We start from the raw sequence: 17522 nt of genomic DNA on the forward strand, positions 1-17522 counted from the left end.
GGTGCTGTCACTGCTTGTTCCTTACACCTCATAAAAGCTGATAAACTGGATCAGCGCAAGCTTTGGATCAGGTAGCTTATTGGATTCAGCGTGGCAAAGGGAAAGCAACGGAGCCAGAGCACAGCTGCTTTCTAAGGCATTTGCAGTGTCACAGGTATCTGACTGTCACACCAGCTGCTTCTGTTGAGCCGATGTGAGAACAACATGAACACCAAATGTGCAGGAGTGCTGCTGGTGGGAGGACAGAGCACGGGGATGCAGTTTGTAAGACATGAAGTCACCCTGTACACAGATCTGCTGAAATTAGGAGTTAGAGTTGCTGATTGTGGCATGGAAAATTATTCACACACATTAAAAGTCTTCAGTATTGTTAACAGGCAGCCTGTGAGCTTGATCTAAAGTTTGTGGGCAGTGCACTATGGAGTCATGAAGATTTCAAAATACCTCTTGACATTAAAAGCTCTGAAATTTCCTTTGCTTCCATATCTTGAAATGCACATATTCCAGTGAGCTTCCTCGCACACTACAAGAGCCATTTATTTGCTAGGGTTTGGGGTTTTTTTCAGATAATGATGAGATTCTGTTTCTGGAGTGATGAAAACCATTTCTGTCTTTGCTCTTGTGAATTGAATATTCGTTTTCAGTATCTGCTGGATTATTAATAAGGCAATCACTGCATATGATAATGACTATAGAAATTAATAACTACATTTACAGTAGTGTATGTATGGTATGATTTTAGAATATGTCTTAAAGCTTTCTGTCAGTATGTCTAATGTTCCTATTTGGGCGACTGTTATTTTATCTTTGAATTGAAGTAAAAGTAAGATATGATCAGAGTCATGATTTGTCATTCCAGCTGGAATTAGTCATTGGTCATCAAAATGGTAATCAAATTATCTGTTTCTAAAGAACTGATTTTACTAAGATGTATGAATAGTTTCCAACTCTATCAATTCTGTAACTTTGTTTGGGCTGGTGTCATCTTACCCAACTTCGGGCACTCTGGTAGTCAGGTATGCAGCCTAGCTTAGTGGCCTAGGCTGCTGCCATAATCAGTGGAGAAGGGTATGTCGCCAGATGCCCCACTGCTTATCTTGGACCTCTGTCGTTCAAGGGATCATATGACTGTCAGGGTGCCCATCTCTCTCCACTGACTCTAGGTCTGGACAAGTTTAGGGAGACATGTAAATCTGGCACTTTGGCCAGATCAGTCCCTGTAGACCAATGTTGCTGAGCGAAGTTACCATGTACCAGAGTCAGCAGTGGTTCCTTTGGGTCAGGAAAGGCTGTTGTGATCCCATGGCATTGGTGAGCAGTTTTCTGTGGCATTGGCTGAGGCACAGAAATAAAACAGAATAAAGTCACTTAGAAAATCCGCACAGAATTGTGCGGGGCCTTGGGCAGGGTGTAGGGGGTCTCCCTGGCAGAGTGGGCATGGGGGGAGGTACAATTTCCTTGCTGCAGCTCTGCTGCCAGTGCCCTGGGGAGTTAAGCCTTAAGATTTACCCATTTACTAGGTATGATGTCTGAGTCTGTGGCACCGATTTGGTATTTCTGGTTGCACCAAACCGCCTTCTCTCTTGGCTGTATGTCCGGCAGCACTCCTGCCAGGAAGCTCAATCTTGGACGCCTCCGGAGAGGGGTAAACCCATTCCCCGAACTCGCTCCCTTCCCCTGCGGGCACCGGGCGGCACGGCGGCTCCGCATGACCGGCACCGGGGTCTCGCGGCCGGGCCCGGGCCCCGGGGAGGGGTAGCCGGATGCAAAGCCCCAGGGCAGAGCCCGAGGAAGATTTGCTGAGGGGGCCGGAGGGTGCGGGCTGCGGGGGGCAACGGGGGGCAGCACCAGCGCCCGCCCCCTCGGCCCCGCTCAGCCCCGCCCGGCCGCGGCCGCCGTGCCCCTCCCGGGACAGGGGCAGGCGGAGCGGGGCGGGGGCGAGGGGGTCGGAGCCGGCGAGGCGTGATCGCCCGAGGCCCCTCCTGCCTGCAGGGAAGCCTTAAAACACCCCGGCGAGGCGCAGAGCCCCGCACTCGGGAACCCCGACCCACGGGCAGAAAGAAGCGCCTCTCTGAGCCGAGAGCCGCTCCGCTGCAGCTGCCGCCGTGAGTGCCGCGATGGGGCGGGTTGGGGACGGGGACGGGGACAGACATGGGCATGGGAACGGGACGGGACGGGGCCGGGGCCGGGGCCGGGGGGCGGCCCGGGACGTGCTGGGGCGGCCACGCTGGTCCCGCCGTCGGGGCAGGTGCTGACGGCCGCTCTCCTCCATCCCACCCCGCCGTGCAGATGCAGGGCACCGTGAGACTGTGGGTGTCGGTGCTGACTTTCACCCTGTCGCTGCTGGTCTGCCTGGGGACGCTGGCAGAGGCGTACCCTTCCAAACCGGACAGCCCCGGCGAGGACGCTCCCGCAGAGGACATGGCCAGATACTACTCGGCGCTGAGGCACTACATCAACCTCATCACCAGGCAGAGGTAGGCAGAGCGGCCGGGCCAGCATCCCCCTTTCCCACTGCCTGGGATGCCTTTTTCCTTGGCGAGGCTGAGGGGAGGGAAGCGGGGTGCCCCCCACACCTGGGTGTCTCGCCCTGCTTCCCCCACCGACACGGAGGAAGACGTGGTGCACAGGCTCCATTTAGTGGGGCAGCCATACACCCCTGAGTCGCCTCTGGGTCCGGAGCTAAACTTCCGCATCCACGCTGGCAGAAGGGGCAGGGGTGTCGATGCTGTCTCTGCTCTATCAGCCCTTTCTAACCCTGGCACAGACAGGCTGGCAGGCAGGAGCACAAACTGCAGGGCAGTGTGCATGAGGAGAGCCCCCCAAGAGAAGGACAAAACATAACTAATCTGAGAGATGGAGGGAGTTAGATAGGGCAGGAGGAGCAGTGTCCCACTTCTGTTGCTGCCACCGACTTTGGTGAAGATTTTGATGAGAAGTGCCCTTCTAGGCTTACTGGGGAGGTGTAGTAGCCCAGGTGCTCTGTGGTTTGCCAGCTACCTCATGCAGCTGTAAGTGCAAAAAGCACTAGTACTAACAAAAACTCTCTCAGGACCACAGGCAAGAACCCCAGCCCAAGCTGAAAGAGTGTGACCTGGAGCTGCCTGGCTCTAAACTGGCTTTCCAGGGATGACTGTGCTTGTTAAAGTAGGGATAAAGGCTTCATCTAAAAAAGTAAAAATTATTATTCAAAACCTGTTTTCTTTGGAAGCATCTGTCCAGTTTAGACTGTGTGATTAATAGAAGTTTCCCCTGAGGTCCCTGAATAGTGTGCGACCCAGAAGAACTTTGACATATTTATCTATTTGTTTAATATCAAAACCAGATGGGAGGTCTAAAATTAGGCTTTCATTTGTTCCTCTAGAAGTCTGAAGAATTAAATTAGAAGGGAGGCTATCATGTAACTGAGAGCTTTCCCAGCAAACCCGTAACGCTGTCTGCCAGTGCACTAATAGCATAAAACAGATGAAGAGGCTGATAGAAACACAGTTCTTCAGTTCTGAACTTTTAAAGCAATATTCACAACTTGTTCATGTGTATGGCATGCTTCTTTGTAATAGTTCTGTGCTCGGATAACTTCGTCTCTAGATTAGTGCTATAATAATCTGATTCTTGAGTTCTGCCTCTGCTGCTCGTTTGCCTTGCATGTGGTGGGATCTCCAGGCTGGTCTCTCGTTTCTTCTTTTGTTTCTTTCATCTCTGATTTCAAAGGTGGTTCCTCTCCAAAAGCAGGTTATATTTAAAATCAAATGAAAGAACCCCAATCCTTCTTTCTGTATTCAACCTCTGTTTCTGCTATGTGCCCTGTATGCTTGCTTTAATGTTGACTGTGTAGCTTTTTTCCCCTAATTTCTGGGGTACAAGTACACAACTCAGAGAAAGAGACTGCTTTCATTCTTCTGTGTGGATTTGGGTTCTGAAATGAACAGAAATGATTATTGTTGCTGATGGAGAAAACAATGCAGAATTTAAATTTTGTTCTTCAGATTTTAGCTAGATTTCTCACCTGCCCTCTCATATTTAGAGGGAACAGAACTGATCTGGGAGGACAAGAAAGCTGGCACAAAACCCCCACAACGGCAACTTCATGGTACACATTTCAAAGTTAACTGCATAGGTTAACTGAAAAAGAAAAGGTGTGCTGTTTCCACTGTGTGGGGAATTAACAGTGCAGAAATAAAGTAATTGCCACCTCCATTTGAAAAGCTCAACCGAGCTCCTGGAGGTTCTCTGTTTTGACAGTGACACAGGCACTTGCAAAATGAATCAATAACTTTTGCAGAATTTAGAGCTGGTCTGTTTCAGGAGATGCCCTTGAAGCTTTCTCTCTTCTTACATCTTTTCAGTTCAGACTTTTGTGCATGGTGCTGCTTGGGAGTCCCGTAACAGGGGGGAAATGAGGGGTCCATGAGCTCACCCTGATCCTCCTGAGGGTCTGTGAGGAAGCCATGCTTGGCCTCTCGCCAGACCTTGTGCCTGCAGCCTGGTCACTGTGCAGCTGGTGAGATGGAGCAGTACGAGCATGTAGATAGTGAAATCAATCTTTTCTTTGCTTTCAGGTTCATCTGTCTTGTCTTGTTTGATGTGTTTGTGATTATGAATAACCTTTTGGCTCATCTTCTTGGCTTCTGCTTCTGACTTAACCCAAGCATTTAAGTGTCATTCCCCCCTGACACACAGGGTCTTGACTCCAGCTCCTATGAAACTTCTTCCTTCTAGAGCATCTTTCTCTTCTCCTTAGACCTTCTCTGTGTGGCTGCTTTGCTCCCTCTCTCCTTTGACATCCTTCTTCAGATCCATCTCACTTAGCTTTAGACTGTGCTGTGCCCATCATCTTTATACTCCTTTGAGGTTAGTTGAGGGAAACAGGTACTTGTAGGGTGCAGGTCACCAGGACCTTGTAGTTTGTTCATGAATCTGTGGCTGTTCAGTGCTGTAGTAAAACAGTAAGGCCATTTCTGCTGGAGATGACTTGAACTGTAGGCAGGGCAGAGAATATCTGAAAGTGTGTCTGAGTTAAGCAGTACTGATGCTCCTGCTTCATGTCAACACCTTTTAATGGGGAATGGAGCAGATCCTGAGAGCGTGGGATTTTTGTCAGTTTTCTGAATCAGACCCATGAGATGCTTCTGGGATCCCTCACCTCCTGTTGCTAGCCTTGGACATTGATGGGATTTGACTCCCAAGACCCAAATTCTCATAGGAAGCTTTGCGATTTTGCTGAATCTGAGATACTATGTCTCTAATCAGAATAAGTATATTTACTCTTCCATCCCTTTGACTTCAGCTGGAGTTGTGGATTTTCAGCATGCCTGAAAAAAGACCTTGATATCTCAAGCTGAACATAAAATATGACCAGGTAATTTCACAAAGCTTGGAGCCTCATCCTTCTAAAACAGTGATGATAATTTGGTGTTTCCCAAACAGTGAACAAAGGCCTGGCTTTCTGTGTTCACATTTTCTCAGAGCTGGGCAGGGTAGACAAAGAGCAAAGCATGAAGCAGCTGGAACAAAGATCTCCCAAAGTGTTTGGTTCAGTAAGAAGACCTTGACTTTGTCCACGGCCTCATTTTAGTATGTCTGTAGCATGGTTGTTTCCCAGTGGCAAAATTACAGGGCAGACAGGAGGCTCAGGCATATGACACAGGAAAAGCAGCCAGCTGGTCACAGTCCGTGATCACCTTGTGTGCAGCTCTGCTGTGTGAGGACATGGTGGGTCCATCCACCACAGGTAGCAGCAGTGGTCTAGCTAAGGTGCAGAAGGGACTCATATAAAAGGTATCTCCCCAACACAGCTGTCTTCACGATTTGACCAAACCTCTGCGCTCTGGGAGGCTGCTACCTATTTCTTACTTAGACAAAACTTATCGAGAGATCAACAGGAGTCTTGCTCAAGTGTGAGCTGTTGGAGCAAGTTGTTGATTTGTTAAATTGATTTCTTTAACATAACAGCAGATTAGATTCCCCCTCAGTTGAAGTCCAGGTCACATCCATATTAATCAGAGTAGGGAACCAGAAAGAAATAAATCCCTTTGTGGTGATGGAGTGCAAGGTATTTGATTCAACATCATGCTTGATTGCATTATTGTAATAGCATTTTACTATATATGGCTGGTTCTTTTCAGATACCTGCTTTCAGTCAGCTTAGATTAAGAAATTTAGTTTAAATTTCTGAAACTGATGCTTTGTCTTTCTGGAGCACAGATGATGTACTAGAATGAACAAGGTGATGTAAAAATACAAAGAGTTGAATAAAATCATAGAATCATAATGATTGAAAAGTGACATATGTTTCCACTTTTCAGGAAATTATGCCATCAACAGGTAGAACTGCTGGGTTTTCAGATATAGTTTGGGAAGGGTTTGTTGGTTTTTTTTCTGCCAAGTTTAGATCAAGTCATAAGAGAAACATCTCAATAGCAATGGATAAAATGTAAGTCCGTCCTTACACCTTTGATTTCTCTGGAGTTAGAGTTTTCCTCAAGTGGCATTCACAAAGCTGTTATCTGTTAATGTGCTTTGTGGTTCAGACTGATTACACACACAAGTTACAAATCATGATCTTAATTCTTTCTAACCAGGGAGCGTTTGCTCCTAAGAGTTATTGCTCTTAGGCTAATGAATCCTTATAGTGATGAAATGTCTGTCAAGCTGGCTGCTCATTATCACTTCTGTTTTCTCGGGAAAAGAGAGCAAATTCCTTCTCAAGAACCAGGAATTGCAAATAGAAAGACGTCTGCTGTGAAATACAAGACAAAGGTAGCCAGTGCTATCCCATTTAATTGGAGAAGAATTCTGAATCAGAGTTTTCTTTCACATAGCCACATAGTTCAAGAGTGATGATCACCTTGGGGTGGCTCAGTTTTTAGGACCTAATGTGCTATGTGTTGGGCAGCCCCAAAGGTACTAGCTATCTTAAAAAATCTTGGCTGATTCCTAGGCTGATATGGCATATTGAGCTTTGTTTTCTGTTAACTTAATAGATAAATTTATCTCCTCATTTGCATAATTTCTGAGGAAGGATACAGTAGCATCTAAACCAATGAGAAAGTTAGTAAGATGATGGAACTGCATTTGAAGGCAAGAATGACATGCTCTGAGGTCACATCATGTGCAGCTTCCTCCCTCTTCATGCTTACATCAATAAGGTGCAAGGTTCTAGAGTGTCCAGGAACAGCCATCAAATTGAGAAATATTTAGGTTTCTCAATGCTATCATTCAAAATTATTACCAGAAAACACAGAAAAAAAAAGAAGTAGTACTGAAAAATGAACATTTTCACACATGGCCAAGTCAAGTCAAGTTAAAATACTTGATGGAAAGTTGTATTTATGTTTGCTCTATCAATTTTTTTCTGAAAAAAGATTGACTAATGGTTCTGGTCTTAATCTTTATTTTTAAAAACTGACATATGTAAAAATATACTTTTTTTATCTTTCCTTAGATATGGAAAGAGATCAAGCCCAGAGACACTGATCTCAGACCTCTTGTTGAGGGAAAGCACAGAAAATGTTCCTAGATCCAGGTATGTATGAAGAGGTTTTGTAGTGGCATTCGGTTCTCATTTACATTTAACAGTTTCATTTGTTATCAATAAATATGTTTCACAGGGAAAAAACATATGCCAGCAACAGATGGGTAAACATGTCCTTAAAAACATTAATTCCTGCTTTGTTAAGAGCTAGAACCACATATGAATGCAAGAAATGCCTTACCACATATAATATAGTCCAAACTTCTTGTTTGCTGATTTTGGGAGCAGGCCATTCCTGCTCTTTGAAGGAAGAGAAGCGTTCCCACATACTTGTCCAATACTGGGCTTTATTACACAAAATTACATGCTTCTGCCTGATGATGATTCCTTACATACTGGAGCCCCAAAGATGGCCCATTTCTACTCATTTGCTACTCAAACAGGTTTAATTTTTCCTCTAAAGACGTATAAGTGGTAAATATGTACATAGGATAACTTGTACACAAACGCATGGCTAGGACTGGTTTTTAGAAGGAAGTATTTCACATTGGGTTTGTACCTAGTATTTTACGAAGGGAAAAAAGGCCTTTATATTTCCATTTGCATTTGGTTCAAAATAACAGTGGTGTTACAAGTAACAGTTGGATTTCAAATGTACATGCTGTATTTATCTAGGTAGGTAACGACACTTTAGCTATAATGTAAGATACTGTAGTAGTGACTACAGTTTACACAGATGAGAAGTACGTTGAAGAAGTAAGATGCAAGGGGAGTTTTGGCTCATGAAAGAAAACACTGGTTTCAATTTTACTCACAATTAAGCTCAGTTTAAGCCTTTACTGGTAGCCTGAAGTTTGCTGGTAATATGTCTACTGCAGAAATAAATGTTTTATGCAGTAGTCTCCTCAGGAGTCTAGAAGTAAATGCTCTGCACTTTCATTAGCTTTGCAAAGGCTCAATTAGAGTAGTTTAAGTGCTGAAATGTAATAGTCTGTAGCACTGAACTTGGGGCATGATCTTCTCACTGAAAGGTGACCAAAATTGCTGCTGCCATCAAGGGAGATTGTCCATGAGATTTGCAGTTCTGCACATAGGGAGACCATTGACTTATAGTTTGATGACTAACCGCAGCTGTGGGGATGCAGTTTTCTCTGCAGATGCTTATGTAAAAACTGCATGGAGTGCAGTGAAATGTATTAGACTATTTTGTGTTTGGTAATGACAAGGCAGAGCCCTCATATAATGGGAAATTTCCGCTGCCATGAATTTGAGGCAACACACAGGGTAGTACAAACTCTAATACTCTCTGTAATTTTCACCCTTTCATAAGAAAACTTTATGGTTATTATTATTGTTTCAATAATGCTATTTATAACACACCGGGGAGCAAAAACTCATGAGCAAAATAACAAACTAGTCTGCACTTAAGATCAAGAATTGATGAGAAACAGATTTTTATTTCATACCCCCTGTAACACTATAGCACTTTAAACTGAGTATGGTATTTGTCATTCATCGACGACAATTATGGGAGTACTGGGAACAGTGATGTCTAGCTTCCTATGGATATGTTTTCTAGGATAAAATCCTGCATGGATTCTGAACCCCCCTCCAGATTTTCTTCCATGTGTGGACATAATGAAGTCTTCTTTCCACCCAGTTCTGTGTTTCATGACATATCAGGAACTTAATATCCTTATTGATACTGAGATATTGGTATCAATATTGAGTACTGAGACATCCGTACCTCTCTCTGACTTGGTTGAAATTGTCCGGAGGGTTTGAAAGCTGGTGGGGAAGTTAGGGGAGCTACACAGGGGTGGACGGCTGACACACAGCACATATGCGCAGGTACAACATGGCTGCCTAAGCCTTCTTCCTGGAGAAAGCCAGGCTGAATGAATGAAAGGCAGCAGCTATTGTTCTAAACTTAAATTAATGAGGTATATGTTTTAGAAATAGTTATATATGCAGCCAGTTAATGGAGCAGATTTACAAGTGAGTTCTTAAGACAAAAACTTGATGTGGCATGTTTCTGATCTTGTGGAGTCGTGAGAAAACATTTAATGCTCAATAAGAGAATGTCTCTTCTAATACTGCCTTTTAAAAAGTTAGGTATCCAGTGTGAAGTAGTTGTCTTGGCTGCCTTTGCAACCAGTCAGAGATAGGGGTATCTCCAAAATGAGCCTTCCATCCTAAAATGGGCAGGATATCAAGTGCCCTCTCAAGGTGTCAGTGTCTCTCCGATGACTGTGGAGGCAAACTAGATGTTTAATCAAGACTAAATGCCCCGCTTTTAGATGGGAAGAACTATGGCAAATGCATTTCCTCTGGTCTTTCCATGTTCTTTCCTCCATGTTCTTCCACTTGTTGACTTTTTATCTGTGTAGACAGAACAGCTGTTTGCAAGCAGAGGGCCTCTGGATGAAATCCTACCCTCAGCACCCTTTTCAACATGTTTCAAATGTTTGATATTGAGCAGTGGAATATTGTGATATTATTATTTTAGGATGGTGACTGTGAACTTCAGTTTTGTTTGAAGGTGCTTACAGCACGACTTGATTTTTTTTTTGGCTCAGTGAATTCTCTTTGGAAATTGTTTACTCCTGAGCCAGAGTGAAAAATGCATCTTCAAAAAATGTTTGTATTTCAACATATCATAGTTTTCTAGCTGAATTTCATCAAGTGCTACTTAAATGGCATAAAGCAGCTTTGCAGTGACTCTCAGTGGTACAAAACGTGGCACCAGGCAGCAATATGGAGGAGCAAGTTCTAGTACCAAAATATGGGCTTCTGGCCATCCACAATGCCTCTGCTTTGATGGAAGTTGCATATACAATATTCAACTGCAAATATGCATATGTATTCCTTATTGATGCTATTATTAACATTAAAATTTTATGTAGTTCTAACTGAATTTTTCAGAAGGGGCTTTAAAATGTATTTAATGAGGTTTTTTATTCATAATATGTATTGCAGGTTTGAAGACCCTTCGATGTGGTGATGGGATTTTCAGCACCCCGTCAAAACTTTTCCTAGGTTTCAGTTCATACAGCACACCTATGAAGCAAATCGTAGCATCATTCCCAGTGCATGCAACCATTGTACTGAATTCTGTAGAGTTTTTCCTTCATCATATTTGTATATACCTTTATTTAAATAAATTATTGTGCATTCCAAAATATAATATCCTAAATGAAAACAGCCAACTGTGTCGTTGGTATAGCAAAGAGTTGTTTTAAATGCTTAAAACTGAATTATAATCTCCCTGCAGTCTAATGTATTATGGTCAACAATAGTGTCACAGTTATTATAGTAATTAGTGTGCAAAGTAATTAAGATATCATTTATTGTGGCCTCAAAGTCAGCTCAGCTGCTTGATTTATGCAAAACTGTTTAAAATAATTTATCATAGACTACATAAACTAGGAAAATAGTGTTCTGAGAGGTGATTTTTCAGAATGACCAGACTAAAAACTTACTTAGTACTTACATTGACGAATGAATTAAGATTAATAGCATTTTGAAATTACAAAGGAATAAGTCACTGCTTAATTCTGCTAACTCCTCAAAACTGGTTTGAAGCTTGGCTGTAAGCATGAGTTATGAATTTTAAATGAAACAGATGTAACATCTTTGTTTTGGCAATATGCAAAGCAGCAGAAAATATCTAAAGTAATTCATAAACCAAGACAAATCTACAGCTATTTGTGCCAGCAAAAATATGTCTAACATTGCCAAAGGCCTTGTAAAAGAGCACACTGATAAATCACAACTCTTTGAGTACCTGCAATCTGAGCCTTTCTCATTTGGAGCCATTTGTGGTTTCTCTTTCAACCACGGGAAGGCACTTGGAACCGGGATTAGGGGAACTTGTCTTCACATTTTCATTTTCTTCTTTTTTTTTTTTTCATTTTATGTATTCCATCACTAGCCTAATGAGGGACTTAGACACACTCTCAGAGTTTTTATTCAAAGTAATGTAATATAATGGCAGCACATTACCCTTGTTCTTAAGTGGGTTTAATTCGCAGATATGTATCTTGCAGTATAGCTAGGATCCACACTGGGCATGACACAAATGTTGTTCCTGATATTTAGGCACAACTTCTTTTATTTAGACACTGTGACTAAACACCGCATAATAAAGCACATAAAAAAGTTCCAAACTGGAAAAGAATCAGCATGAAGGTTTAATGTATTTACATCTCCTTCCCTCTTTTCAAATGTTTCCGCATGTTTGTTACCCCCAGGAGAGATGTGTCAGCACAAGTAAGTTCCAGATTTCTATAAATGCACACTGAGTACATTCACAAAGTGTTACCAGGACTGGCCAGCTTTTGTGGCCACACTGTCTTCAGTAAAGCATAACATATTTTTCCTTTTCATAAAACACATGGTGTTATTGGAATGGGCAAATTTTGCTCTCAGCAATAGTATAAACCATGGCCACCCAAGACAGTAAGTGACAATGTTTAGAGGAACTCCAGGATGTCCACAGGTTAGCTGGGGTTAGCAGGTGCTCATCAACTGCAGGACAGGACCTGCTGGGTTAGAGTCCACATAAAGTTCTGCTTTGAATAATTATTAAAATGAAAACTGGAAATTAGTGAGGTATCTGCTATACAATATCTCCATTTCTTGGTAATTCTTAGTATCTCTCTGTATATTAATGACCATGTAAATGGTAAAATCAGCAGATAAACTAAACTCACGTTGCTTAGCACTATTATTACTAATCTGCCTTAGTGGAGAAAGTGTGAGTTAAAGGAGCATCAGTGAATGCTAATTGCTTGTGCTGAGCTGTTCCACTCAATTACCTGAGTTTTCTTGAGCTTCAAAAATACCCATCTGTATAGAAAAGCTAGAAAAATCTAAAAAATGTCAGGTTTATCATCTCATGAGCTGTCAAAAACAGAAGGAAGGCAAAGCACTCACACAGTATTTATCTATCCACAACGTTCTATGATTTTCTTTCTAAAATCTTCCTGTGTTCTCTGGGGCACAAGCAACATTGCCATAGAAGTCCAGCGCTTAGCTTCCTTGTGTACTTCATATACCAATCTTGACAGGCCAGAACATTGGAAATAGTGGATCGGCTGTCCATGTTCCAGGACAGGCTTAAAAAATGAGCTGCGAAAGGAAGATAAATGCTGGATTTGTTTGGTGTGGCTTCTGCATTTGACTTTAGGGTTAACCTTTTCATCTTTTTCTCTCTAACTGTGAGAAACAGAACAAAGGCTGAAGTTTATGTCAGAATCTGAGGAAGTGCCAGGAAAAACAAGACATGAGAACCATGAAAGTAGGTGATAGTATTTTCTCCTTCATTTATTGCAGGTTTGAAATCGTAAGGAATGTACTTAAATAGGAGTAAAACATCAAAGACAGTCCAACTTTACCTTTGGCAATTTCTGTAATTTACATCACAGTTATGCCCAAATTTGATTCAAACAAATAGCGGATCTAGATGATCCCATGCATCATCTCTTCTTAGAGATGAAATTCGCTCTATCCTTTTCTCTCTCCATCCCTAGAAACCTAATCCATTGCAATGCTTTCAGCTCTGAAAGTCTTCTGTGCCAAAAGACACAAACTCTCCAGTCCTCCTCTGGTGGTTTATTTCCCTTCTGCCTAGAAATGAAGTGAAACATTGTCCCTGTGACTGGTGTTGGACCAAATTGTGTGGCTGGGGTGCCCCCTGCCCTCCCGCTGTCCAGCTGCTGCCCCCTTCTCTGGTGAAGCGGAAAGAGCTATCTATCAAGCTGAATTTTGCTCACTTGTCGTCCAAGAGGTGGAAACCCTGCTCTGGTAACATAAAGAAGACATGGACAGCATTCTGCAAGGCAGGGCAGCTTTGCTCTGCCAGACCATCCTGAACCCACGGAATCATGGTGTCCCTGCCCCTCGAGGGGGTATGGAACTAGATGATCTTTAAGGTCCCTTCCAACCCAAACCATTCTGTGATTCTGTGACCATGACTGATCAGGAAGGAGAAGACAACCCCACAGCCTCCACCTCCTGCCAGAAAACACGGGGAAGCAGGAAGGTGCTGGTGGCATAGAGCTGGAGGGCATGTGCTAGTGATCTTGATAGGTGTCCTGGCCCCAGACCAGACCCTGGAGGTAGCAGCACTGGTCACCCCAGGCAGGCAGCTGCTCTTCAGCACGTGGATGAGAAGAGAAGCAGGGGACCCACTACAGAGCCCCTGTTGGGGTGAGCTGGGATATACCTGGTAGCTGTGAAACAAATACCAACTTTCAGCTGCAGCACCAAATGTTTTCCACAGGGGTTGCACTGGGTTCCCATGCTCTGCTGATCCCTCACCCTGGTGCTTAAGGTGAGATGCCCAGCACCACCCATCACATATGGGAGGGGGATTTTTAAACTGAACTGACCATTGCTCTGTGTTTCCCATTGGGTTGCACCTGCTTTTGCACGGCCACATGTCCTTCAGGAGCGCACGTGTAAATCTAACACAGGATCTTTTTTCCCCTTCCCACGCCTGTATTATCAGCTGATAGCCATTAGCCACTAAAAGTCAACAAGCACTTTAAACCAAAATTCAGCAGATGGGCCAGAATTTGTTGTGACAGAGTCTCTATTTGTCTTGTGAATTTTCCCTATGAAAATTTCTGAAGTCAGAAGAAGAGAAAGAGCAGAATACCAGGAATGATCAGCCATGGCTTTGTAATGCAAAAATCGAGAGGAGAACATGCCTCCTTTGCATTTCCAAACTGAACTATTATAAGATGTGAGTGCTTTTCACTTTCCTTTGTACAGATGCTTTATAGCACCCCCTCACTTTTTCCCCCAAAACTCTTTAGGTTAAAAAACCCACAACAAAACCCTGGTAAGAATAAATTCCTTTCAGGAAGGTTTTCTTTTTTCAAGTGTTAGGAAAAATTTTATTAGGAAATACTTCCTAGAACATCTTTTCTTTCATTAATTTGTGTTTTGTCTTGAAATTAAAAGCATTACAGGTTTTAATTGCTTTCAAGGTTCAGTCCAGAATATTCTTCTCTACATGTTAACTGAAAGGAAAAGATGCCATTGTCTTCCTCCCCACTCTGCACAACTCAGCTGTTTCACAGAGCAACTGTTGCTGGATCTGCACACTGTATGTCTAGGAATAAGAAAAGGTAAAGCTTCCCCTGGGACTGCCCCAATTGTAGATACACAGCTCTGAGAAACACCTTTCATGGGTGTGAAAGAGTAGCATTTAAGAGAGATCCAATATGGCAAAAAGCAAGTGGTTTGTGTCAATCCCCATGCTGCTATTTAAACCAGATGGATCTCAAAAGCAAAAAGCAAACCAGAGCTATGGCAGCTATACAGTAGCTGGGATGTCTTGTATGTGAACCAAATAGGTGGATTCTGACCAAAGAAAGAGTTTCTGTATGGATTTCTGTGAAGATAGAAAAGTAAATGCAAAATCTAGCACTTACGGACAGCTTACTTCTCAAGAGCATTATAAATCAGTGTCTGGCTTCCAGTCAATAATTCACAAATTCTGGATTATCACATCAGAATTTGAAATTATGTCAGATCTGGCTGTTTAATTTTAATATTTAATATTATTAATATTAAAATTAATATTTTAATATTTAATAATGTTTACCTGTTAAAAAATACCAAAGAGTAATTTAACACCCACAACAATGAAAATTAAAACTCCCCCCCTCGCTTTGTTTTGGTGGGTTAGTAGCCTGAGTGAGAAATTGATATTGAGAGGAAATTGCCTAACTAATGCAGTAATTCTTATCAGGTCAGTGTATTTTATTTATCTGGCTGTAATGTTATCAGTCATTTATTAATCTGTATTACAGCAGCACCTGGAGACTCCAGATATGGGGCTTTTTGTGCTCCAGTCTGTAGGACCATAGTAAAAATTTAAGTCTAGACTAGAAAAATATTCCATTCACATGCAGAGAAAGAAAATGGGAGGAAACTTGGGCTCATAGATAAATATGATAAGTAAGTTATGTTGGTCCTACTGCACCTGCAGGCTTGTCCTTATAGCCTCTCTGATTACAGCAATTAAGACTGTGCTATAAAACGGGTAGTGCAATGTTATCTTGTTTCTGGTCAATATGTGTGTTTGCTAAGATCTCCCTTATCTAATGTATTTGCTTTTCTTCAATGACCAGGTCTTTGCCAGGCCTAGGGACCTTCCAAGCTATATTTAGTCTGGACAGATAAGATTCCACCTGTGATAGACACCCAGCTCCAGCCTTGCCCTTGCTGTAGACCATGAACTCCCACTAAACTCCGGCCAAATTCAAGATTTTAAACATACCCTAGGCCAATCCAGTCCTGGAAGTACAGGGTGAGCCCACCACTCACTTCAACCTCAGTCTGGGGCCAGACTGTCAAAGCTGATTACAAAGAGTACCACTACCAGACTGTCGTCGTAACTGGATGTATTCTGAATTAGAGAAACCGGATGGAGATAACTGTTGTGCAGTTTAGAGTTTTATTATTGCTAGTTGTTTAGGTCTAGGACCATTTTTAGAGTTTGGGTTAAGGCAGGGTTGGACCTGCATTTTAGACAGGTTAATCTGTAGTGTGTGATGGCAGACTTACTTCTTGTCCTTGAGTTGTTAGATGCTCTGCCGTCCACATGAAATTCTCTTCACAAGGGCTCTTTGGTGAAGGGGAAAGAGCAGGGTCCACAGGTGGCATCTCCACCTGGAGCCCTATATGGGGCCAGCAACCAAGTCGGATAATGAGGACAAGAATAGCAAAATTCCTGAATAACTAAAAGAGAACCCGGACCAGACAGTCAAAGCCACTTACATGACCAGATATGCAGATAGAGGATCACTGGGAGTTTTAAAATGTGTTTCCTAATTTGTAATGATCAGTGACTGCTTTAAATGCTTGGGAAAAGCCCATGGGCCACTTTGAGACATAGAGTTGCACCTAAATTCACAATAAGCTTTGTGGGTTTAGGATCCATGTTATGGACTCACACACAGAGACTGGTGGTCAGCCCAGACTTCAGACATCTTTCTTTCTTTTCCCATGTACTGGATAGAGGGTCCTGGTCCATGGGCGGTTGATGCTGCCAAGGTCTCTGCATTCCAGGTGTGGGTCTCAAAGTGCCTAAGTACCTTTGGAAATGTGGCTGGAGGGATCCCACTTTCGAGAAAGTGAAATTGATGGAGAGAGACATGAAATGTCCTTGCAGATACAGGTAATGGTGACTAATACTGAACATGGCTTTAGCAGTTCTCTGCCAAAGAAATATGTTTGTATCAATTAAGAATGAGAGTTTAGGAGATTCTGTGCCAAGCAGGTGACTGGCTCATTCAGAGATCTTTCATATTTGCCTTTGCACAAGTTGCCGTGTCCCATTTTTAAGGTTCTTTTCCTTTAAAAAGCACCTTTCTAGTTTCTGTTCTTGGTTGGCTTTCTTTTATATGGAAGAAAAGAAGGACTGCAATTTGATGTTGTTCTGCATTTATGATGCAAATTATTTTCATAGCCAGGGGTAGTTTTCTTGAATTTATCCATTCCTTCACTCCACCATGTTTCTGACCATTACTGCGGTTCAGCTATCTTCCCCACTGAAATGAGCTGGAAATACTGTCTTTCAACACACACTTTTACAAATTCTGTTCCATCAGTAATGGCACAGATTTATACAGATTTTACTTTTTTTTTCACAACAATTGCTCCAGTTCCTTTTTCACTGCATTATAAAACTTGGAGGTGGCTTCTAATTCAGTTATCTAAACCAGGAAATAAACTTTATTGGTTGAATATGAATAGTCCAAAGGCTTGGACAGTTTTTGCTGTGGTCAGCTTTTTCTAAGCAGGAAGCGTTAATCAGATTAATCAGAAACATTAACTTGCTTTTGATGCATTCATAATTGAAACATTTTAACTTTGACATTGTTGTTTGCTGCTTTCAAATCAGCAATTAGAAAATGGCAGAAAATTACTGACATTTGATGTGAAGTTTTGTGTTGCAGCACCAGGACCTTAACTTAAATCTGCTTTAAAAAGATGAAATGCATGTAGAACTGCTTAAAAGTGCATCTTA

General features: G+C 42.5%; 1 protein-coding gene across 1 annotated transcript; it reads left to right on the plus strand.

The window, feature by feature from the left end:
- The first annotated feature begins 1897 nt into the window (after positions 1-1897).
- Positions 1898-11267, plus strand: NPY (neuropeptide Y). The gene is made up of 4 exons (XM_030504810.1): positions 1898-2105; positions 2290-2477; positions 7445-7525; positions 10454-11267. The coding sequence occupies exons 2-4, from the start codon at positions 2290-2292 to the stop codon at positions 10476-10478; spliced, it is 294 nt and encodes a 97-aa protein (XP_030360670.1). The 5' UTR covers positions 1898-2105; the 3' UTR covers positions 10479-11267.
- The last annotated feature ends 6255 nt before the right edge of the window (positions 11268-17522 follow it).

This window comes from Strigops habroptila, chromosome 1 (genome assembly GCF_004027225.2).
Source record: "Strigops habroptila isolate Jane chromosome 1, bStrHab1.2.pri, whole genome shotgun sequence".
NCBI classification, from domain to species: domain Eukaryota; kingdom Metazoa; phylum Chordata; class Aves; order Psittaciformes; family Psittacidae; genus Strigops; species Strigops habroptila.